The 24,428-nt window shown below is 42.4% G+C and overlaps 3 protein-coding genes across 3 annotated transcripts; all 3 read left to right on the top strand.

Moving 5' to 3' along the window:
• Nucleotides 1-1,941: 1,941 nt before the first annotated feature.
• On the top strand, nucleotides 1,942-4,365 carry LOC104407495 (interleukin-8-like). Its single transcript, XM_010016797.1, has 4 exons — nucleotides 1,942-2,005; nucleotides 2,351-2,486; nucleotides 3,657-3,740; nucleotides 4,335-4,365. Exons 1-4 carry the CDS (start codon nucleotides 1,942-1,944, stop codon nucleotides 4,363-4,365), a joined length of 315 nt encoding a protein of 104 aa, XP_010015099.1.
• A 3,912-nt stretch (nucleotides 4,366-8,277) lies between these two features.
• LOC104407500 (interleukin-8-like) lies at nucleotides 8,278-10,991 on the top strand. The gene is made up of 4 exons (XM_010016801.1): nucleotides 8,278-8,341; nucleotides 9,088-9,226; nucleotides 10,221-10,304; nucleotides 10,916-10,991. Exons 1-4 carry the CDS (start codon nucleotides 8,278-8,280, stop codon nucleotides 10,989-10,991), a joined length of 363 nt encoding a protein of 120 aa, XP_010015103.1.
• A 6,557-nt stretch (nucleotides 10,992-17,548) lies between these two features.
• Nucleotides 17,549-19,958, top strand: LOC104407496 (interleukin-8-like). The gene is made up of 4 exons (XM_010016798.1): nucleotides 17,549-17,609; nucleotides 18,364-18,499; nucleotides 19,252-19,335; nucleotides 19,928-19,958. The coding sequence occupies exons 1-4, from the start codon at nucleotides 17,549-17,551 to the stop codon at nucleotides 19,956-19,958; spliced, it is 312 nt and encodes a 103-aa protein (XP_010015100.1).
• Nucleotides 19,959-24,428: the final 4,470 nt, after the last annotated feature.

The raw sequence follows: 24,428 nt of genomic DNA on the forward strand, positions 1-24,428 counted from the left end.
ACCTCTCAAATTGCACATCAAAACATGGGCTCCACAGCTCTGCTCAGTTGTTCCCACTGCTCCATATCAAGATTTGTTATAGTGTAATCATTGTGTCATCTATGATAGATGTAAGACACCTAACCAATAATTTTAGTTTCAATGATTTCATCATTAATGAAATCAAAGACAAATACCAGGTCTTGTGTTTATTTGGAAACTCTCCTCAGGCATAGCAATTCATACTTCTCTAGTCTCCTTGTTCACAGGCCAGAAGACATTTCCACTGATACTCTAGTTTGCATTTCTGTAAACAGTTGGATGTACATGGAAATAGTGTGCTAAGGGGAAAGAAAAAGTCCAGAGATAGGAATGAACAGCCTTGCTACTATCAGGCAGCATGACATTTTGTATAAAGATATGAACCTGGAGATATGATAAAGGTCTACAGAATTCTGAAGGAGGTGGAAATCAGGAATAATGATCACTCTCTGCTTCTTGATTTCATGTAAAAGAATCAGGAGGCATCAAATGAAACCAGGCTTAAAGTGGGACACTATGGGTAAGTCTCAAAGACACCTGATCTTTTCCCAGACATCTGCCGGTGGCCATGATTGAAGAGTAGATACTCACTAGGCAGACTTCTGCCTTGACACAGAAGGGCTGTAATTAAAGGCTTATCTGCTAACATTAGCAACTCCAGCTATGTTCACTGCAAGTCCTCTAAGACTATTTATAAACCTAATTGTGTAAAACTCCAGACAGTGATATATACGGTAACGTTATGTGGAATTCAGCCTGGCACACAGAAACCCCTGTGTCCTTCATGGTGAGTCAGAGAATAATAAACCTACATTCATTCCTACCTCGTCCTATGCTTTCTTTGTTCCTTTGACTGTCTCCATTACCTGGTGGAACAACAGTAATGGGATTCCTTGTGCTTTAGTGTTATTTTCTATTGTTAATAAAAATGGTTGTACATCTCTGACTTGATCTGAATAATCCTTCTTCTTGATCCCATCTTCACTTTTCCTTTGATTTGATCAAAATCAGAAGAAATCTCTTTACAGAGTCAAATTTCAATGTGCAGAAGTGCCTCATTTATTTCAGAAGCAGAATCCTCCAGCAGCTTTTACAAGTTCCTTCTGCCCAAATGCAAAGCAGCAAACAGTCAAGAAGCTTTAGCTTCAGAAGAAGCAGTCATCCTCAGAAACCCTCCATCTGATTAGGCAGAGCAATTCATCATACCATAATAGTTCTCAATATGTGTCAGTCAGTCTGGATTCTGTTGCTTGTTTCAGTGATGCTAGGTTTTAATGTATCCAAAAATACTGTTTCTGCAGAAGTTATCTTAGCATGTAAAGAAAGATTTTTATTTTTTTTTTATGTAATTGCATATAAGGACAAGGGAAGGTCATTAAAATCCAGTTCTAGTACCTGTCATTTCCACAAAGTACTAGCCCCTACTTCTATTGTGTCTTAAAATGAAAAGAAATCAAAGCCCAAACACACAGATGGAAAGTCACAGAATGAATACCTTCTACCAGAAGTGGAAGGTCACAAGGAGTAAGATAATAACAACATCAAAAGGACAAAGATACAGAAGAAAATAATGACAAGAAATAAGAGTATTACAACCCCCCCTGTAGATATCACACAGCTAAGTCCAGGGCAATTGTGTAGTCAGTCTATGTTTTTCTATTTCATTCATTAATGAAGTGTTTTCTGTTAATGAAAAGCAGTTTCATGGTGATCTAGGGCAAGGGGTTTGCCCACTCAGCCATGACTCATGGCACAGCAGCATGTTACAGGTTTGGACTTTCCATTGACATGATCCATGTGTGCCAGGGCGAGGCAGTATAAAACCCAGCAAGTCCCAAAGCACCAGCACTGGCCACCTTTGGGTCTCACCTCACCACAGCACCTGGCCTGTGGAACACAAGGGAGAAGCACTCTCGCATCATGGCAGACAAGGCTGTGGCTGTGGTCCTGATCCTTCTCTTCATCTCAGCGGTTGGAACAAAAGGTACAGAAATCCTTTCTAAAGCTCTCCTAATTGCTAGTGCAAATGCTGGCAGCAGAGGTACTGTACTGTGCAGCAAATAACTCTTCTAATACTGCAAGAAAAAGAACATGCCCTGGCAGAGGTTGCCCAAAGAAGTGGTAAATGCTCCATCCCTGGCAGTGTTCAAGGCCAGGTTGGACAGAGCCTTGGGTGACATGGTCTAATGTGAGGCGCCCCTGCCTATGGCAGGGGGTGGACCTGTATGATCTTAAGGTCTTTTCCAACCCAAACCATTCTGTGATTCCATGCTTCTATGCTTTGGAAAGATTAAAAGAGTCCACCTTATTTTTCCTTCTTGTTTTGCAGGTAAGGCCCTGCCACGCTCAGCGATGGAGCTCCGGTGCCAGTGCATAGGCACTCATTCGAAGTTCATCCATCCCAAGTTCATTCACAATGTGAACCTCATCCCCAGCGGACCTCACTGCAAGAATGTTGAAGTCATGTAAGTGCTTGTGCAAGATCCTCCCGATTAATTAAAAAGAAGGAAGCAGATTTTGCACTCGGGATGATGTAAGCTGTTAAGTCTGGAGAAGAGAAAACTGCATGGAGACGTCATAGCAGCCTTCCAGTATCTGAAGGAGGCCTATAAGGATGTTGGGGAGGGACTCTTCATAAGGGACTGTAGTGGTAGGGCAAGGGGTGATGGCTTCAAACTTAAACAGAGGAAGTTTAGACTAGATCTAAGGAAGAAGTTCTTCACAGTGAGGGTGGTGAGGCACTGGAATGGGTTGCCCAAGGAAGCTGTGAATGCTCCAAACCTGGTGGTGTTCAAGGCCAGGTTGGACAGAGCCTTGGGTGACATGGTTTAGTGCAAGGTGTCCCTGCTCATGGCAGGGGGGTTGGAACTAGATGATCTAAAGGTCTTTTCCAACCCAAACTATTCTATGATTCTATGATTCTAAATGTTCACTGACAGATGGAGTGAGCCTGCGGGCAGCTGCTCAGAATGCAGACCAGCAACGCTGTTGCTCTGACAGACAGCACACTACATGTTAGAAAGCCCATCTTGTCTTTGACAATCTCCACTTTTCAAACACCTCATGCAACTATTGCAACCTAAACTCATATCAGACAGCAAATAGCTTTCTAAAACTCTGAATTCCACCAGCAGATGAGAAATTCATTTCATGCATGGAGCCATGCTGAGTGATCAAAACATGAATTGTGATGGCTAGGTCAAATCAAATGATCACACTTCTACTCAAGTCAGTGATAAAACTCCCTTTTCACACAGATCCAGTCACAATTCCAGAACTTCTATTGTAGCAAAATTCCTGTGGACTGGGAAGTACAGTTTGTGAATTAAGATGGAAAGATAGCCCTTGAGTTAAGTACCATCACAAGCTGGGGAAGGGAGTGGGGGGAAAGAATCAGTTTTGGAAAGCATGAGAGTCCTGCAAATGATTTAATTCATTTAAACAGGTATGAGAAGATATGAAACCATTAAAAAAAACCCAAACCCTTTTACGTTAGGCTACAGACTCAGCTGATACAGCTTGGAGTAAAGAAGATGTCAGTGTCACCTAGAATGATGTTAGGAGGGAAAAAGGAAATTATCTTGAACTTCCCTAAACAGACCTGACCTTTTCACTTCCTCCCTTCTCTGCTGCAGAGCTACCCTGACGGATGGCCGGGAAGTGTGCCTGGACCCCACCGCTCCCTGGGTGAAGCTCATCATCAAGGCAATCCTAGACAAGTGAGTTGCCTGTTCTCAGCATGGCTTATCCAAAAGTGGTGTTTTAAATGAGCCAGCTAACATGTGCAGTGTAAATTTCTCACAAACTCTGTCTCCTCAGGCTGCTACTAATGTTTGTGTTCACTAATGGGATAAACAGTCAGATTTCTTTGAGCTTTAATTATCAGCATGAGGTTGGATCCCTTATACCACACCCCATGTGAATGGTAGCTACACCTCTTGTAAGGCACAAGCACATTGAAAACCAGCAGCTTGAGTGCTCAGGAAAACTAGGCATTAACTGAGGGATTTTCTTTTGCTTGGTATGGTGGAAAGCAAGAGTCAGTTTTCTAAAAGGAACAGCATTTAGATGAGTGGGGGAAATCAGGCCCACAATGCCCCAAGAGAAGCATCAAGCTGTGGAAGCCCCCAGTCACTGAGGACTTGTAGAAAGGTCATAATATACCAACAGCCCTTACGTTCAGTTAAAGCTTTTAAGAGGCTTGGACACAGAAGCACAAACCCTTAGCGGTGGATCTTATCTTGTTCCATGGAGTGATACCTGTTCCACAGGCAAGTTCTAACTGTCTCCTCTTCCATTTTCTTTCTTTCTAGGGCAAACACCAAACCTGAGACAGTGTCCTAAGGCAAAGAAGAGGAACGTCCTAACTCTTGCAGCGAGGCAAAAAAGAGATGGAGATGCTCATCCAGCTTCTAGCAGCTCACCTCCTCCTTCTGCCTGTATTTACACTTCTAACAGCTCCTAGAGCGTATGGATTCCCTGGGTTTAGAATCACAGAATCATAGAATGGTTTGGGTTGGAAGGGACCTTCAAAGGTCATCTAGTTCCAATCCCTCTGCAACAATCAGGGACATTTTGAACTAGATCAGGTTTTGTCGTTAGTTGACAACAGTACTTTAAGTATTTTACAGAGGTCTCATTATGTAGGAGAGGAATCACTGATACCAGAAAAAGCAGGCAGAAGAAATGGCTTGTGAAAAGATATGGAGACGATCCTGGAATAAGTTTTGCTGAACACAGCTGGATCAGTGCAGAGCTTCCACTAAACGACACCTTCCCTTTCTGCTGTTTAGGAAAAGAACAGCAGCTAACTCCTCCTCTCCAGGAAAGCATTGATAGGGGAGCATCAAATTTAGATCACTCCTGCTCAGAGCAGGCTGCTGACCAAAAGAGGGAGCCTGCAAAGTTAGGACATCAAAATTCTGACACGCTGGGGTTTGTGCCATCATTTTCAAGATACTATTTATTGTGAACTACTGTTGTAATGGTCTAGACATATATTTTAATGCCATCTTTTGGTTAGAAAGAGGCACATTATTTATTTATTTATATATTTATTTTTACTTACTTTTGCATAAGGATGTCATTGGTCTTCAATACTTATTAATTTATTTATGGGGAACTTTTTTCATATGTACCTAATAAATGTTTGTTGGGATTTTTTCACTTCAATATTGTGTGTTATTAATGTCTGTATTGAAATACAGAACTGAAAAAAGGATGTATTTCCTTTCATCCACTATGGGATGGGTTCACCAAAGGGCAAGGGGTGGTTAATTACAACAGTGAATTCCTGCCTCTGGTAAGTGCAGATGGTTTCCAGTAGGAGGAATCATAAAAATTTACTTTCTTCCTCTTTTCTTGCCAGACTTGGTGTTTGCAGAGCTCTGGGTGGTAAAATTCACAGAGAGAAAGTAATGAATGAATAACGGTTAGTCACAGAAGCTCCAAGGCCATAGTGGTGGTGGTGTTCAGACAGCTCGTCAGCTGAGAACCTGACACTAACCAACGTTTTTCCATCACCTGAATAAGCAGAGAAATCTAATAAACATGATGGAAGTCACTGAGTGTCCTCCTGAATTGCAGTGAGGAGGGAGGACTGCATTAGGAGGAAGCCTAAGAAACAGAGCTCCTATTGTATGGACCCACATCTGCCTGTGACACGGCAATTTCCAGAGGAAAGACTGTGTCCTGGGTTCAGCTACAGCAGCCATTTTTTCTCCTTCTTAGTAGCTGGTGCAGTGCTGTGGTTTTGACTTTCAGCACGGGAACAATACTGATAACACCGATGTTTTTAGTTGTTGCTCAGTGATGTTTACTCTGACCAAGGACTTTCTCAGTCTCATTCATGCTGTGCCAGGGAGGAGGGGAAGCCGGGAGGAAGCAGAGGCAGGACACCTGACCCAAACTGGCCAAAGGGCTATTCCATACACAGCACATCATGCCCAGTGTATAAACTGGGGGGGGTCACCCAGAAGGCCAGATTGCTGCTGGGGTTGGGCTGGGAATCGGTCAGTGGGTGGTGATCAATTGTATCCTCTCCCTTTATTATTTCCCTTATCATTATTATTATTGGTGGTAGCAGCAGTGGTTTGTATTATACCTTAGTTACTGAACTGCTGTTATCTCAACCTGTGGGAGTTACATTCCTCCGATTCTCCTCCCCATCCCTCTGGGAGCAGGGGGAGGAAGAAGTGGGGGAGTGAGCAAGCAGCTGCGTGGTTCTAAGCTACCGACTGGGCTTAAACCACGACACACTGGAACAGAAGCATCAAACACTTGAGAAAAAAGGAAAGCTGAGCAAACATTTTGATAATTGTTTTGCTTCAGCCTTTTCCACTAAGGATCCACTCCATGTTCTGCACAAACAGCTCATGTTTGCTCATGGTGCAAGGTCAAAAAAGGGAGTTTCTGGTTTTTGTTTGAGCAAGACCTTGTGCAGGAAGGTAACTGATAACTATTTGAACCCCACTTTGCCCCCTATTGCCGTTGCTTTTACAGCTTGTTAGACCTCATCCTCGGCGTGGAAAGGAGACAAAGGTTCTCAGGAGGACAGGGTTTGTCCAGACTTGTCTTACCTTTCTAAGCCTTCCTGTTTTCCAAGTGATTTTTACAAGCTGGCTTCTTTCAGAGTTCTAATTTGGAGGCAAGCACGTCAGAAATATCAGCCAGGAATGGGGAGAGGTGGGCAGAACCCCTTTAGATGCATGCCCATAAAATATATGTGTATCCTAAGGGTCTGGTACCTGCTTTACTGCTGTACAGACACTTACGGTAAGCATATTACCTTTGTCAAAATCCCAGTGAAGTTACTGGGAGCTGAATCATATCTAGAGGAGGGCTCTTCTCCCATAGGTGAGACATGATTCAAAGGCTGGCCAGAAATGAGGAAGTACAGCATTTTGGTCCTGTGTGCCCTCACAGCGTGTTTTGGTGCTCTCAGAGACTGCTGAGAGAAGCACTGGAGCTCTTCTGACAATGACTACCTGATCTTCCATGCTGTTTCTGCTTTGCTGATACTCTCTTCAAAGCTGAAGTCAGACTCCATGAAATTCCTAATTCTCCTGGCAAACTATTTTTACACTGAATAATGAAAGCAGTTCTGAACTAGTTAATTAATACTCTGAGCCAACATATCCAAAACATTGTCCTGCTCCCTGCCGAGCAAAAGCCAGACACTGTTTATGGCTCTCCTTTGGCAGGCTCCTTCCTTCCAAAACCAAATTGCTCTCTTAATTTTAGTGAACTACTGAAATTCATATGGACAACATGCTTTATCAGCTCACAATTTGGTCCAGTTTCTTTCCTCAAGATCACCTTTTTCCACCTCACAAAAATCAGAATATCGAGTATCCCAATGAGTGGACAATACACATGATTTCACTTCGGAGGACATGTGTTCATCTTCTGTCACAAACACCTGTGACTACTGTAGATGCACATGGTTAGAAATCGGTAACTTCCCAAGTGCTTGTTTTAACCAGGTGCTATTGCAACTCCTGTTGTCAGACACTTTCTCTTTTTGCATTCTGAATAAACGGCATTTTCTGAAGAGCTTAAGTGACTTAGGTGGCCATGCCTCAGTCATTTGAAGCTCCTTGTTTCCTGTTCAATGACTAGAGAAGCTTCTCAGTACAGAATTAGGCATCTAAATCCCTTTAGCCAAACTGAAAATGACAAAATCCTTTCAGAGAACAACAGAAACTAGTTATGTCCTTCTTTCATAGGTCTAAATAACTTCATTAGCATCAGATCAAGATACAGTCCATAAGATTGGGATGAAAAGTTCCTGTAGTTGTGTTGGATGAAAGTTTTTGCACAAGGCATTTAACTCACTGCAAAGAAGCTGAACAGAAACGCTACATTCAGAGAGGGGGAAAAGATCTCTTAATTTTGTCTGGGGGGCATGCATGGTAATACTGTCTTGATTCCCAACTCAGGCTCAGGTTTTTTTTGGTTAAAACTAGCATCTGATGAAGATGTGCATGCAGAAAGGGATGGATAATAATCATCATTTAAAGAAATTATTTGAAATACACGCCAGCTGAAGTAAATTAGGGAAATCTGAAGAGCCTCTGAGTGGACTGCACAGAGATTTGGATTTCTTATGCAACACTCACTTGTTAGGAGAGCCAAGTGTACAGAGAGAGCCCTTGGGTTGTGCTGGAGTGGCTGCTGGGCCAGCCCCTTCCCAGGTAAAACCTGATGAGAAAGCAAGCAGATCAGGACACTGGTCAAGAAGACTTCTGCACAGCAATGGATGGCAGATCTGCTGCAGCTGCTTTGGTTCTCTACTTGGTCTTCATGGTGGGGTCAGAAGGTAAGAAAATGATTTCTTAACACTCACATAACCAACAGGTACATATACCCAAGAGGGTTTGTGCTGTGTTAATGGTGACTTTTTACCAGTGATGTACATCTTCAATATCCTGTCATTCAGAAGTTACAAGTATCATTCGTATTTGCATCTGTTAGGATGCTGTGGCTGCTTCCAAGGATAAAATATGCTTCCATCAGAAAATTACGTTATTCCTATGCCATAATTTATGTCTCAGCCTAGATTTGAAGGAATGTTTGAATTCAATAAAGACCTTTTCTCTCAACATTTTCATACGTCTTTTCCAAATGACAACTTCCTCTTAATTGTACTTCTATTCCTGATAAGCCAGTTGATGACAGCACTTCCTCAAAGGAAGAATCATGGAATTTGCAGAAAAGAATAAAGGCTATGGGCAGACGATCACGGCAGAAACTTGTCAACAATATGTGAACATGTGATGTTAGGCTGTTTTGGTCAAGGGATGCAGTTTAAGTGTAGAATCTGGCCAGGCACAAACACACTGTGAAAACACCTGAGCATTTTCACATAGAAATAAAAGTTTAATTTCAAATGCTTTTGCACACCAGCAGCAAAAACGTAACAATTTTATCCCAAAGCCCTCGGCACGTCATAGGGGCTGAGTAACAAGAACAAGGCTGACAGAAGTGAATAAATATCCTTTACTTCATAGGAGCAAGTGATGAAATTGTTCATTTACCTCCCCATAACTTCTTTTTGTTCTACAGGTAAGGCCCTGGAGAAGACAGAGGGGAAAAGCTTCCACTGCCTGTGTGACAACACTCATGCCAAGTTCATCCCCCCCAAGGCTATCCAGAATGTGAGGTTAAACCAAAGAGGACCTCGCTGCCAAAACTTGGAAATCATGTGAGCACTCTTGCAAAATACAGTCTTGCTCTCAAGTGGAGGAAGCCACTTGGTGTTTCCCAACCTGGGTACTTATTTACTTTGGGTGGAATAATGTACCCCTTGCAAAGGCCTCACAGGACATCAAGTATAAGGTATTAGACCTAGCAAAGGAATGAGATAATCCCTGCAAAAAAGCCGCTTCCAGACAGTACTTTAGAAATCTTTCTGGGCTTATATCTTAATTACAATGATCATCAGAGGAAAGAATTAGATCCCATAACACATGCAGGGCACGATTACTAATTTAGACAATGAAGAATCAATTGAAGATACAATCTTGATCCCATTGACATGAATTCAAGCAATTTCCACTAATTTGGTCTACATGTGGTAAAATTTGAAATGCCAGAAGCTATTCCCTATGTCAGAATTGTATACTGAGCATTTTCCTGTGCGAGAAGTGGGAACTTAGATTGGAAAATCCAAGTGAGTACAAAGTAAAAGACATGGTCAGCTAAATTCAAAACTGCATCAGGAGCTATTCACATGAATTGAATCAATGCATTCCTGTAAGAAGAGGGGAGCTTTCAGGTTCTTGTGCTTTCACTATGGTTTCATAAGCAAATAATTCCAGTACAATCACACTCTCTGTGCAGCATTGCACGTCATCCAGTTTCACCTCACCAGTAAATGGGAGTTTCAGACAGGTTTGAATTTAAAAAAAGGAAACAATTTTCCAAGATAATTAAGTTCCTGAAATATCTGCTAAACTATGACCAGATAGAGAACAGAAAACCTAATAAAAATCACCAGGCTCATTAAAAAGATTGCATCACAAGTGCCTATAGTAACATCATTCATTAAAAAAACCAAATGCCCACGTATGGAAACAGCATAGGAAAATAATTCTCCCTAGTTCTCTTAGAAGTGCTACCAGTTTCCTTGATCACTAGATCAATTTCAAACCTTGAGGGAGCCACCTAGCCTGAACTTCTCTGTTCCTCTTCGGCAGAGCTACGCTGAGGTCCGGCAGGCTGGTGTGCCTGGAACCCTCTGCTTCCTGGGTCCGGCTCACTGTGAAGGCTATTTTGGCCAGGTAAGAAGTTTTCTTTACTGGAACAGTTTCAGTTGAAACCTGGTTTTACAAGTCATATTTTAATTTCTTGGCATGAAACTGTTCTTCCTCTTCAGGCACTAGGAATTCTTATCAATGGTTCTCTTTAAATCTGTATTCCTAAATGACTGAGGATCAAAATGGTTTCCTCACTTTAGCACTTGCCCTGTGTGTTAAGCCACCCAAAAGGCCAGAGGTGTATAATGCCCCTAAATACCTTGTGAGAGATGACACAATCTGGGTGCGTGTTTGACCTTTCCAAAAATCAAGCTCTAAAAGACTCACCTCCTCTTTCTAGATATAATTCAGGTGTAGAGCTGGCATTTTTATGCTTATCAATCAGCCTTCTCTGCTGTAAATGGGGACAATCATGTCCCTGCAGAGCACACTTTGGACACAGGCGTATGGAATTCCTTTCTGTTGGAGCAGCACTTGTGTAAACACAGGATTTTGTTGTCTTTGCACGTATGTAGTGGGTTGATACAGTAAAAATAGGTCATTAACAACTTATGAGCTCTCCCTGTAACATGTTTTAATGAGCATTGTTTCATTATTAGATTTCTGAATTCCCTTTGTACTTTGTTTGCTTACAGGGCCAGAGGTAATACTGAATCACCCCTCAAAGAAAAGTCAAGGAAAAATAGATCTCGGAGTTTTTCAAGGATATGAATTAAAAGGAAACACTTGCTGATGAGAATGTCAAGGAACAGACTCCCCTTCTGCTGCTTTACTACACTTGATTAGTTGTTCAGTGTTTTTTTTTTCCCTGATTATACTTAATTCCTTTGTTGTGTCTATCTCTAAAACTCTATCTGAAATGGATCAAGGAATTCAAGTGTAATGAATGTGTTTTAGTGCTGTAAGGACAAGAATAAATTAGTTACCCTTCAACAGCCTTGAAATTAAAGGCCACAAAAGTAGAAATAGAAAGAATACAGTTAGTAAACACTTGAACAAACACATAGTAAGGAAAAGTCTGTGTAGCTTGGAAGGAAGGCTTCCAAGTACTTTTTATGGTTCTTTGAAGGTGACAACAAGCCTATGAGTGCTGCAGGTCCCACATAGTCAAATTATCATGCTGAAATCCCTTCATAACCCTCACCAAACAGTAGAAATAAGGAAGCTAAGGAAGAACATTTGGAAATGGATAGGTAAGAGGTGAATCCACAGAAATGAGGGGGAGAATGAAAAAGCTTTTTCTGATAAAGGGACATCACCCATGGATTCCTACACCACCTTGGTGGGGTCCTGTTTGGCTTGGGAAGGTTGTTCACTATAAACTGAAGTATTCTGATGATACTAAATGAAGAGCAGGCAAGACTAGGCTCAACTATGAAGACTGCAGAAGGACTATAGGAGACTCATCGGTTAGGCAAGAAACTCTAGGTGAAATTCACTGCAGGAAGCATCCAAAGTGATTGACATGGGAGCAAATTACATAGCTCATATAAAAACAAGGCATTATAGGCTGACCATTAGCACATGGGATAGAGCGTTTGGGATTATGCCTATTCACACGATAGGAACATCATATCAGTGCTCAGCAGTGAAAAAGCTTCAGATCCAACCAAAAACCACCCAGAAACCCAACCCACACAAACATGATGTTAGGAGTTACTAGGGCTTGAGTAAGAACTACTACATTTTGTTATGCCACTGAGTAACTGTGAGATTGACCCACTGTGCAGCCCCTGGCTCCCATCTTCAAGAAGACACAGTAGAGTTGGGCAAGGTTGAAGGTAGTGCCACAAAGATGAGCAGATGCTCCATACAAGAGGTGATGAAGCAAACCAGATCTCTTTCTTTCGAAAGTGAGATGCCTCTAGGTGGCCAGAAGAGAAGTGAATTTACATCCACTTATCCATGAAAGAACCAGCATTGAGGAAGTGGCACAGGTCCTACACCAGCTGCTCCTGACAGCTGCAGCAATTAGTTCTACAGAGACCAGCATTTCATTTTCTATACCCAGAAAATACCCGGAAAAGAACTTTTGTGGCAACATATTTGTAAAATGATCTATGAGACGTGCCACTTACTGGCATGGGGAATGCTGATTAAAATGTGACTGACTGAAGGAAATGAAGTGTCTTTATTAGTTACTTTAGCCAAGCAGTCTTTGACTGGATGTACCTGCAGCACAGCTGCAAGCAAGCATGGCCTGACACCTAAATTACCATCTATGAGTTGCTTCACTATGTCTCATCAATAGTTCTAAGAAGGGAGCATCTAAAATTAGAGACACTAAATTACATGAGTTGTTTCTGAAGTGGTATCTGTTGTGCTGTAGTTTCATTTATAGATAGGAAGATGCAGGCAGAGATACACATGTACATATATACGGAAAGAAGTTTAGAAGTTATGGTTCTAAAGAGAAGACATTATTTTAATATAATAGGAAATATTTGGCAATATTATTTCTTCCATGTCAGTTCAACCTGGTACTTTAATAGGCCACATTCTTCTGCTTTGCAAAAGGATTTTGCAGCTTATATATTTATTATGGTGAATCAGAGAATCATAGAATGGCTAGGGTTGGAAAGGACTTTAAGATCATACAGTTCCAGCCCCCTGCCATGGGCAGTGACACCTCACACTGGCCCATGTCGCCCAAGGCTTTGTCCAGCCTGGTCTTGAACACTGCCAGGAATGGAGCATTCACCACTAAACATCATTTTAATGCAGTAATTCCCATTGCATTCATTATTAGTTTCTTTCTATAGTCAAAAAGGATGTTAAAGATGTTTTCCCATCATGGTTTGCTTACATATGGTTTATGCCTGGCAATATAAATCTTATTTCTGAGGATAGGAAGTTCTAGATGGAGATTCTAGCAGCAATTACCAACCCAGAGGTGAGTGGTCAGGGTAATGGGGGACTGCAAGGGAAAAGACCATGATGGCCCCATAGAGTTTAAGTAGGCAGTAAGGTTACAGCAAGTGACACTTTAAGAGGCAGAGATGAATGCATGATGTGCATGATGTCTGCTAACCACTTCAAATTTAATCAGAAGTTCCTGGTATGAACTTCTCAAAACTTCCCATGAGTTTTCTCCAAGCACTTCCATATCTTACTGCCACAGCCAGAAAATGCTTCCTGCCAAGCTCAGGACAGGGAAACGTAACTAAAGCAATGAGCAAGAACTCCAGCTGCCTATTCCTAACAGCTCCTTGGTTGGACTTAGTACCTTCTCTGTTAATACCAAGTCAATCCAGTTTATTTTTAATATGAATATTTGATAACATTTGCTATTTTTTATATTAATATTATAGTGAATATTAATATATAATTTTCTGCTATTGCTCAATACCTTATATTAATATCATCGTCGAATTTTGATATTGAATTTGATCAAATGCAACATTTCATTTAACCCACAACAATTTTTTAACTGAAAGCTACAATACAGAATTGACAGTTTTCATGCAGAGAACATGTGAATATGAAATGAAACACACATCATAAATAAATATGAAGTCACACGAATATATACTTATACTGTTGTATTTATAAACACGTCAGTTAAAAGGCAAATCAACTACAAAGCTGTACTGCTGTTCTGTGACTCCAGAGGGGATCAGGGAAGCCCAGAACTTGCCATGAGCTGACTGAGAGCACGTCGCCATCTGTATTTAGACACTTCATTTGGCAGAAAATCAAAAGCTGACCTAAGCTTTTTCTCCTTTGACCTAAACTTTTTTTCCTTTCTATGTTATCACTTCCTCATAGAGCAAGTCAAAGGCAGATGTTTAGGAGCCCTTCTGCTCCCCTTGCTTTGCCTCACAAGTGTTTGCACAGCACTGTGCCCAGTTCCTGAGCAGTGCAGGGGATTATTTCCCAGCGCCGATACTTACCCTTTGGCTCTTGGCAGATTGAGAGGAATGGCAGGCAAATGCCAAGCCTTCTGTGGGAGGTGGTTTCAGAAGACAGAGCGTGTTTTTTTTTCCCTGGGGGACAAGAGTGGCTGGCAGAGAGAATGCCCAGGAGACAGGAGTTGGCAGAGTTCACCTTGCACAGGCTGAACCCTCGTTCCAGCAAAAGCTTTGTGTCCCAGACTGATGGGGTCTTGTGTGCACAGCTGCTCAGATGAAAGGTTTGAATTTGTCTAAACCAAGACAGAGTCTTACTTTTCTTACAGAGAGAAACTTAAATAGCCCACAGGCTGGAGTGTTCCTCTAGAACTAGGTGGCTGAAACCAGAAAAGAGCCAAAGCCCAGCTCTTCCCCCATCTCTCTGATGATGCTGGTCACTAGAGCACACATGAATGCCCCTCACTTTGTTCCCTGTGTTTGGGTGTCCTTTGCTACATACAAAGACTCTAAACAATCCTTTACAAGATCCCAAATGATTGACTTGTGTTCTTTAGATAGGGCCATGAATCAGGAAAAAGAAAAACCTCTAGTTTCCCTCCTGCCACATGAGAACACATCCTATACCCTGCCTTCAAATACAGTCAAGGGAAGTATTTACTTCCCTTTTCATCTGTCTTTCAGTTATTGGACTGTTGCCTAACTGTTGTTTTGTTTGTTACCAGCGTGCTTTTAACAGGGTTAGCCATGGAAGGTATCTGCTTGAGGTGGTATCTGCTCACTCAGTGACTTATCCTGCAAAAGGAGCAGCAATTCCTTTTGCACAAGTCATCTCTGCTGGTTGGTGGGAAAACTCACACTGCCAAAATCAGGTAATGGAGTTGGAGTTCCCATAGGGAGGGGCTGGGGTGGGACCCTGGGCAAAGAGTTGAAGGGATGGAGGGAGAACTTGGGCACTCCCACGAATCCAAGTTAGGAGTGCCTGGCCTTTGGGCTTGATCTCATGTCTCACCTTTTAATGTCTATCGTCTCTATTACACCCCCTTCACATAGTCCCAATGGAGCTGTGTCACAGCTTAGAAAAAGCGGAGGTAGAGGAGATGCTTTAGCTCTCAGCCAACATGGTGGATTTTTATTTCATTAGAAACATTCTTAGAGACAGATACTCTTAGCTTAGGGGCAGGGTTAATCATAGAGGTGGAGTAGGCTCTTGGCTTCCCTTATGATGTGGGGATTTCTGAAGATCTGTTACTGCCACACTCAGGAAATAGCTAAGCCTAGTGGTTAGGACAAGCAATCATTAGTTTTCCTTGGGGATTTGAGGGGGAATTTTCTTTTTTTTTTGCCTCGGACATTAATGACATTTTGTCACACACTAAAATTAGATAACAAAGCTGCAAATAGTAACAAAGAAAAGTGGGATCCCTGATACAATTATTATTGCCCTATGTGTGTGCGTACATCTGTGGAGACACAGAGAGAAACAGAGAGCCCAGGGGAGAATAATAATCAAAACCTCATTCCAAGTGAACTGGTTAAAGCTCCAACATTTATGGCCCGACTCCAGTGAAACCATCCTGTGAATTTAACATGACAGACACAACATGAGCAATAAGACATAACCTTGTAAAATCCTCTCCTCGGCACGCCTTCACAGAATGCACATACTTCTTAATAAAGCTCTCTGAGACACTCAGCTAAGGAGGAGCAACATCATTACACAGAATTAGAATCAGTAAGAAGTGGGAGAGACAAACTTGGTCTTTGGTATCTTCCCTTGGGCCAGGTGACACAGTGCTGGCAAACAGGTGAATTTTCATCACAAAGTTTCTTTTATCAAGTATCCTTTTATCAAGTTTATGACAAATGGTACACAGTAAACCATAATAAATCATGGGCAAATTATTAAAGTATTACTATAAATAACTTATAATGCTGTACATGCTAAAGATAACTGAGCTTTTATGAGCTCTCTAGAGTTAGGGAGAAATACCTCTATAAATCCACAGATCACAGAAACAAGAAGCTTTGAGGTTCGAGATAACAAGCAGCAAAAGTCATCATGGTCAAAAGGACAACGTTTTCACAGCACTGAAACAGAATGGCTTCTACTAATATGGGTTAAACCCCCGAATCTTTGTTTGAACAACAGATCAGCATTTCTTCCCTGTGAAGGTGTTGAGGTCTTGGCACAGGTTGTCCAGAGAAGCTGTGGCTGCCCCATCCCTGGCAGTGTTCAAGGCCACGTAGGACAGGGCTTGGAGCAATCTGGGATAGTGGAAGGTGTCCCTGCCTGTTGGAAGTGGATGAGCTTTAAGATCCCTTCCAACTGAAACCACTCTGTGATCCTATGATTTAATCCCAAGAATTCCCCTGAAATCGTCTCCCTCACAAGGTAGTACCAGTACCCGTCCCAGCAAGTAAACAGCTGGTGTTCATGCAGCAAGGCTCTTGAACAGGAATATCTCCAGCAGTGCCGTAATGCTTCATGTTATTTCCCTTTCCTAAGACCTATAGTTATGGTCACTGAAAACGATGACAGAAAAGACCCATTAACAGTGTCTAGACTTACAAAGGAAACAAAAGCAATTGCAGTTCTGAAGGCCGTGCTATTTAGTCTGCATGCAAAGCCTCCTCTGTTCATCATTCGTTAGTATGTGTGACGTGACAAATGCAGGCAGGATTCTCAGAACTGCTCAGAATTTACTATCTGCTTCCGCCAGGAAGCTTTGAAGACTGCAGCCTCGGTTCCTTGCCTGAACAGGTAGTAGCACAGAAGAATTGACTTTGTAAAATGCCCCTTGAACATCAAAAAAAGAGCAAGGAGTTAAAATCATTGATATCAAAATAATGCCAAGGTAAAATCCTAAGCCCAGTGAAAAATCTTTTCAGTGATTTCAGCACTGCCCCATTTCCACTCCAGTGGCTTAAGATCAGATAAGTGGAAGCTATCACCAGAAATGGAGATTAGAAATTCAGTATTTCAAGTATAGAGCTGGCACCCCTACAAGGAAGAGTTATTACCCTGTAATAAAAAGTTATAAATGTAACTGAAGCCATCACAAAGCTGTATTACTCAATCAGGGTATGCATTAGAAAAAGCACGGTATTTCCAAAAGCCAACACCAGACATAGGAATGTATGGCTATTATTTACATATTTTGATAAATTAATACATAATATCATTCTCAGCAGAAAAATTTGTCGTCATCTAGGAAGCAGTTTCACAACAGTCATGTGACTCATTTGTACTGCATCTGGGAAATTCCTCTAACGCAATCCCCATGCTAGCCCAGCAGAAGCGCGGGGCACAAAGCCTTATATAAGCCACATGGATCACCCCGAGAGGTACCAGCAATCCCTCAGGATAGAAGAGCTCACTGATCCACAGAACCATCCAGCAGCAGCTCCTGTCCAACCATGAACGGCAAACTCATGGCTGTCCTGACTCTGTGCCTGATCTCCATGGCTGTGTCTCAGGGTGAGTGAATCCCTCCCGAGGACTCTAGTACTGTGTAGGCATCTCCGAGATGCTTTTCCTTGCACTGAGGTAGCTTTGCATTGGTTTTGGGAAGTTTCTTTTGGGAGATTTGCAGCAATTCCTCTTCAGTCCAAAAGTTTGCTTCAAATAGCTCTTGTGCTGATGAGTTACTGACATCTTGTGGGAAAAACCTTAAGGATGCAACTTGAATTTGCCTTGCTTCTATGTTTCACTCCAAGTGTTCACAGTGAGACACAAGATCTCCTTAAGTGTCTGCATGTTTCTCTTCCTTCCCACATAAAGAACAGCTTATGATCTCATATTTGTTACTTAATGATCATACTGCCTCAAGCAAGTAATATACAGATGGGAACAGAGAATAAATATGAACACAGAAGCATGGACAAGCCATTAATAATGAAAACTCAGGGGCTCTGTCTTCTGTGTAGTTGCCAGTTTGTCAGTCCAGATGTTGAAATGATGCAACTAACCGTACTGTGTGGCCAGTACAAGTAAACACAAACCATGTGGTTTACTTCAAAAAGATGTGTTGATTTAGTTTTCAATGTACTTGGGCATCAGCTCATCTGAAACAAGCAACTCATCTTTATTCCATAAGGATTGATTTAGGCAGCTTGAACAAATACAGTAATTTAACTGAGAATGTGGATAAACAGAGAAGTCGAGCTTTATGTCTGACCCAGCAACAGGTAGGACCACCTCTCCAACCATGTTCTTCCTTTCTTGCTCACAGGTAGGACCCTGGCCAGGATGGGAACTGAGCTCCGGTGCCAGTGCATAGCCACTCATTCCAAGTTCATCCCTCCTAAGTCCATTCAAGATGTGAAGCTGACACAGAGCGGCCCCCACTGCAAGAATGTTGAAGTCATGTAAGTAGCTCTGCAAGATCCTCGCTCTTCTTCACCTTCCCCCTGCTGCTGGAGCTTTCACACTTCATGACCATGACATGATGGGGTCAGATTTGGTTATTCTTTTGAGAGAGGCAGTTTTAAGTAATACACCATGTTCCTCATCTTGTCTATGACCTTAGGTATTCCCAAACTGATCATTATTTATCTGTCATTGGACATATTAAATACTTCTGGGGGTAAAACATTAATTTCAAGGACTGGGCAGATCTTAATACATGAGATAATAATGCCCTTTAAATGCTACTATTTATTTATTAAGCAGACAAAACTCCTAGGAAAACAGTTTGGGTCAGTATCAGAGGGAAAAATTAAGTTCCCACAAGCAGACATAGGGAAAGAAATGAAATTAGTATGGCCTTGAATAGCATGGAGGAGAGACTGAAAGGTTGAAATCCTTGTGCTGCTGAAGCATCTTCTCAGAGCTGGAGGTTTCAGACATTTACTAATGTCAATCAGTTCAAACCAAGTACCCATATATATTGAGGAAGATACGGGGAATGTGTGGCTGCTTTGAAAGCAGGTACAGACTCATACAGCTCCTGGGTGGTTTTAGTTTCTTCTTTTGTGGAACACATAAACCAAAATGTCCAAGTCTAACCTAGAGCAGCTGGGATGAATTCATACTCATCTACAAATGCAGCATTATACTCTGTAAGTAAAACTGATCCATGCAGTAGTTTCCTGACTTCTCTTTAATCTTTCTTTTGCAGAGCTACTCTGAAGGATGGCAGAGAGGTGTGCTTGGAGCCCACTGCTCCCTGGGTACAGATAATCGTAAAGGCAATTTTGGCCAAGTAAGTCCCATTCCCTTTTCATTTGGGCAGCTGTATGCTAAACCTCCCCAAAAAGCCAATCTGTAGGACTCTTAGTGATACTTTCCATTTTCTCTTCATCAGATATAAAAACCCAAGGAAACTTGCTGATTAATTACAGAATTAGTCTCAGAACTAGTCTAGACTCTGACTGCTGCAAGGTCCTTGTTCAAGCTAGTATGTCACTACTAAACCTTTGAGTACCAGCAATTTGCTTTGGAAGGAAAGAAACTCAGAAATTTTGGCTCCCTTTGAAAAATGAGGCTTTAAAAAAATGCATCTTTTCCTTACTTGCAGTAGCATATGTTAATACATCCTATTTCTGAGTTAGTAAGTTTCTTGATGCAAGAAAATGCAGAAACTCACACAGAAGTTCCCTAGGTGGGCACCAGATATGCACACACTAGGACTTCAGTAATTGCTTTTGAGACATCACCTTTCTTGTTTCCATGCCTCAGACAGCCCATCGAGTGGAAAAAAGACCACTCATCCTTAAATGTTAGTTCAATGCTAAGCAGTGATAAGTAACCTGGAACCCCCTTTTAAATGACTCTCTTCCCTTACCTCTTACTAGGGCTCAACTCAACTCTGACTCGCCAGTCTAAGAAACATCAGGACAAACAAGTCTGGGAACTGCTCCCACTCCTCCCTTGAGAGAAGCATTTGGGAAAAGCGTCTTTTGAGCAGTGTACCATCTGCCACCTCCTCCATCAGTGTTACTCTGTTTCCTGCGGGTTTATTTATTTATTGATTGATTGATTTCACTGCGTCTATTTAAGAAAGCCTTTTGGAATGGGCAGTGTTGCCTGTTCATCAACACTGAAGATGCTTGAATAGGAAAAGTGGTTTGATGAAGGAAATGAAGGACCCTTGGCAACCACTTCAGCCAAACACACCTGGGGAAGTGCATTGCACTTACAGAACAGCTTATTTATGCTCTTTTGCTAGAACACCAGCAAACTGATACTTCCTCCTGCTCCCTTGGAGCGCGCTAGTATGTTGTGTCAACAACAGATTCCTGAACCACAGCCAGCCGTGTACTGGGAGCTAGGATTTCTCACTTGAAAAATCTAGCCTATGAAATCTGTAAGACAGTTGGTTTGGTATTTATTTATTGTGATTTCCACGGTATTTATAAATGTATTTATTGTGTAATTTCTATACAAGAGAGAAAATTATGGTAATTTATTTAATTTCTGCTAGATTCTTCATTCCTACTATTAATTTATTAAGAACTATTCACAGACTCATTGCTCTGTACAAGGACTTGGTTGAATGTCAAATTAGCCCTTCACTCAGCTAACGGGAAAAACCTCCATCTTGCATACACAGAATTTGTTTGTGAGAGTGTCATTATTCCTAACAACGTATTATTAAATGTTTTCTATTTAAAAAATCTATTTGTTCTCTATTTGTTATTTCACATTTTCATTAGCTTTATTTGGAAACAGTCTGCTTTGGTTTTTTTTAATCACCTCAGCCTGATCCCTGGAACTGAACTGGAAATTTTTCGTACCTAGTACAGTAACTCACCCTGTTAGGGTACCCTGACATTACTGAAGGCAGTAACAAACTCTTAGGGGAGGGTAAATCACTCCCTCTCTGCTGGCTACTCCCAGTGCTTGGGGACTGGTGGGCTGCAGGGCAAGGCTCCTTATTGAAGTACCTTGCAGCCAAGCACGTCGTTCCCTCAGCTGCCAGCATCCAGATCAGCCCCAGAGCTGTAATTCTTAACTGCATCAAAAAGCCACAAACTGACTATTAAAATGGGAATTTGTGACCTTTCTTTTGATACTCAAATATCCATCATTTGCCCTTGCGTAGCACCTGCTTCCTATTCTGATACCTGGTGTGGAGTCTCAGCGCAGTTAGTAAGACAGTAGTAGTATAAAACATCCATGGTCAACAGTTCTCTGGAATCATCAGCTCAAAGTGCAATGGTGGCCAAAGAGAAGCCAGTGACATGGAGGAGAATTGAAAGAATTTAAACCCGACAGGTTGAGATAACAGCAGTCCAGTAACTAAAGTATAATACAAAACTACTACTACTACTACTACTGATGAGGGAAATAACAACGGGAGAGGATACAATTGCTCACCACCCGCCGACTGATACCCAGCCTGACCTGAGCAGCAATCGGGTCGCTTCCAGGTAGCTACCCCCAGTTTATATACTGGGCATGATGTGCTGTGGTGTGGAATACCCCTTTGGCCAGTTTGGGTCAAGTGTCCTGTCGCTTCTCGCTCCCAGCTTCTTGTGCCCCTCCTCACTGGCAGAGCATAAGAGACTGAAAAGTTGCTGCATTACTTAGCAGCAACTAAAACATTGGTATGTTATCAGCATTGTTCTCAGACTAAAGCCAAAATCACAGCACTGCACAACTAATAAGGAGAAAAATAACCATCTGAACCCAGGACATGGAGTAACGGTTGGACTTGATGATCTTCAAAGTAATTTCCCCCCTGGTTGATTCTATGATTCTATGATTGATTTCATAGGCAGAGCCTATACAAAAAGGACAAGCAATATAACTTCTAGGAAAAAGCAGATGCTAAGTTCACAGGGCATTATACATCCTGAACAAAATGCAACCACATTTTCAGGGGCATTTGCTAGCTACAGATGAACCCTAAGGTTTTAAGGGTTTTTCCATTCAACTTTGGAGTAGAGGCCAGGGAATATTTTTTGCTATAAAGCCACAGTATCGGTCATTATGGATTTTAACACCCCATCTTTCACCAAGATGAGGGATGTGTTTCAAGTGAAATGGTAACAGTTGGCATGTTTTAATGGGCCACAAGGCTCCACACTCGGGTGTAAACGGGTCTTCTTGCAAGATGGTGCCAAACAGAACTGTAACAGTGCAGAAAACAATTTCTTCTTTCATTTTTCTCTGCAGGAAGAGTTATCGAGGGTTGACAACTACACCACTAGTAAGTAGGAGAGCCAGCAAGCAAGCCCTCTTGCCACCAGAGTTCTGTTGATGGACACCACCTAAAGGAAGGTGACAGGACACAGAAAGTAGAAAGGTCAACAAACCACTATCAAGAAACATCAGGAAGTTCCTAAACAACAATAAAAAGCCTGTATAATCATAAACTCTAAGAGTGATGAAAAAATACATATGTCAACCCATGCACCTCCTCACCCATCGAGTTTCACAGCTCAATCAATGGCAGACCTGTTGCACTGTCATAATTTGTGACCTGGAAACAGAGAAACATGTGTGGGCAGCAGTTCTGGTGTGAGCCATGGAGGGTGCAAGGCCAGCATCATTCACTGCCTATCAGATACTCTGTCCTATAGCAGGCTGGAGTAAATGTAGCTCCTGCCACCAGGAAGAAGCCCCTGGGATGCTGCTAGAAGCCTCACTTCTCCCTCTGCCTGCCAGAGGCCAGTGACTGTCTGACAGTCACAGGCAGACTGTAGCTCAGACAGAGTGTGACTGGCTGTCAGTGTTGCAAAAACAGTTGAGACTGGCAGAGTATTACAGACCCAGGGGGGTTGGAACAGGATATTCTTGAAGGTCCCTTCCAACCCAAACCACTCTAGGATTCTATGAATACTCAGTCTGCAGGACAACAGGCCAGTTGTGCTCTGTACACTCGCTCCTGTGCCCTTCCTCTCTGCACACATCAGGAACAAGAGGGAATACTCATCCCTTCCCAGCCACACCATCCTGAGCAGTGACTGATGCTCCACAAGGAAGTTCTCAGCACCACAATTTTTCAACAAGACCCTGCCCAGCAGCCAGACTTACAGGCTCTGGTTTGTTGTCTGTTTCATGCACACAGGATTGAGAAGGGGGCAGAGAGGGTCACAGCAGCAGCACCTTGTCTTGGGAAAGAAAAGAGCAGAGAAAACAAATGAGAGAGTCACAGGCTTTCAAGGCCAGAAGAGACTGTTCAGCTCATCTTGTCTGATCTCCTACATCCATTAGGCCATAGAATCCTCACCTACTGTTGCTGTAGACATTTGCTAACCTAGAAGGAGAAACAGAAAACATGTTACAATAGTCACAGGGAAAGGAAAAGGAAGACTAAACTTTCATAAAGGCCTTGAGGTACCTGTAGTAGCATCAACAGGCTTATTTTCCAGCTGCTCTTTAAATTTACATCTCTGCTCTACCAGCAGACCACAGAACAAGATCCTTATCTCAGACCAGGGATCTCTGGACATCTCTCACCATTATAGTCATCGCTTTCACCTTACCTCCCCTTTACACTGAAAACCATTTCACCTTTCCCCTTTGCAGGTCAGTCCGATACACAGGGACAGCTTTCAGGACTGCAGCTTCTCCAGCAGCAGGCTGGATTCACAACACAGCTGGACCACAGCATCCTAAGACACAGCCTTGATGCACTGCAGGTCTCCCCAGTTCTCTGCTTGAAAGGCAGCATCCCATTCCTGAGGGCTCCATAGGTTGACAACACGTGCTTCTCTAGAACATAACTCCTCACTGAAGGGGAAGCGCTTTGCAAATGTTCTCACGTACAGTGTTGCAAGAGGCTGGTGTGTGGGAACAAAACACAAGTCTGCAGCTCAGTAGGACCCCAACAGCAACATACAGCTCCTTCGTTTACTTTTATGTGAACAGTGGAGGAATTCCTCAACAAAGAGCAACTACAGCCTGAGGAAGCAAGCATCTGCCAATAACTACGTGTCCCTCTAAAAGATTTCACAGTAGCAAAGATGGGAAATACGCGTTAACATCTATGTTAGTACCTATCTAGCAAAAGCAGCCTGGATAGACAAACCCCTACTTAGGAACCCAGCTCCCAAGTTTGTTCTACATTGAACTTACTACATGGACAGCTGAGCTGTCTCTTTTACTCTAGAAAGTGTGTGAACCCTGCCCCAGCTGGACAGCACTAGGACTCATGTCCCAGTCACACTCCTCCATCTACAAGCCTCACCTGGTTGATATGAGGCAGGACTGACAGGCATGTCCCAAGACACTACAAGCCTGTACATTCCCAAGAGAAAAGATCCGCATTTGTGCTCTCCAGTGAGTGTTCGTCTGAGTCCACTGACGGCATCAACAGCTGATGACTTTCAGGATCGGCTTCTCCAA

Source organism: Nestor notabilis, unplaced genomic scaffold, assembly GCF_000696875.1.
Source record: "Nestor notabilis isolate BGI_N333 unplaced genomic scaffold, ASM69687v1 scaffold6396, whole genome shotgun sequence".
NCBI classification, from domain to species: domain Eukaryota; kingdom Metazoa; phylum Chordata; class Aves; order Psittaciformes; family Psittacidae; genus Nestor; species Nestor notabilis.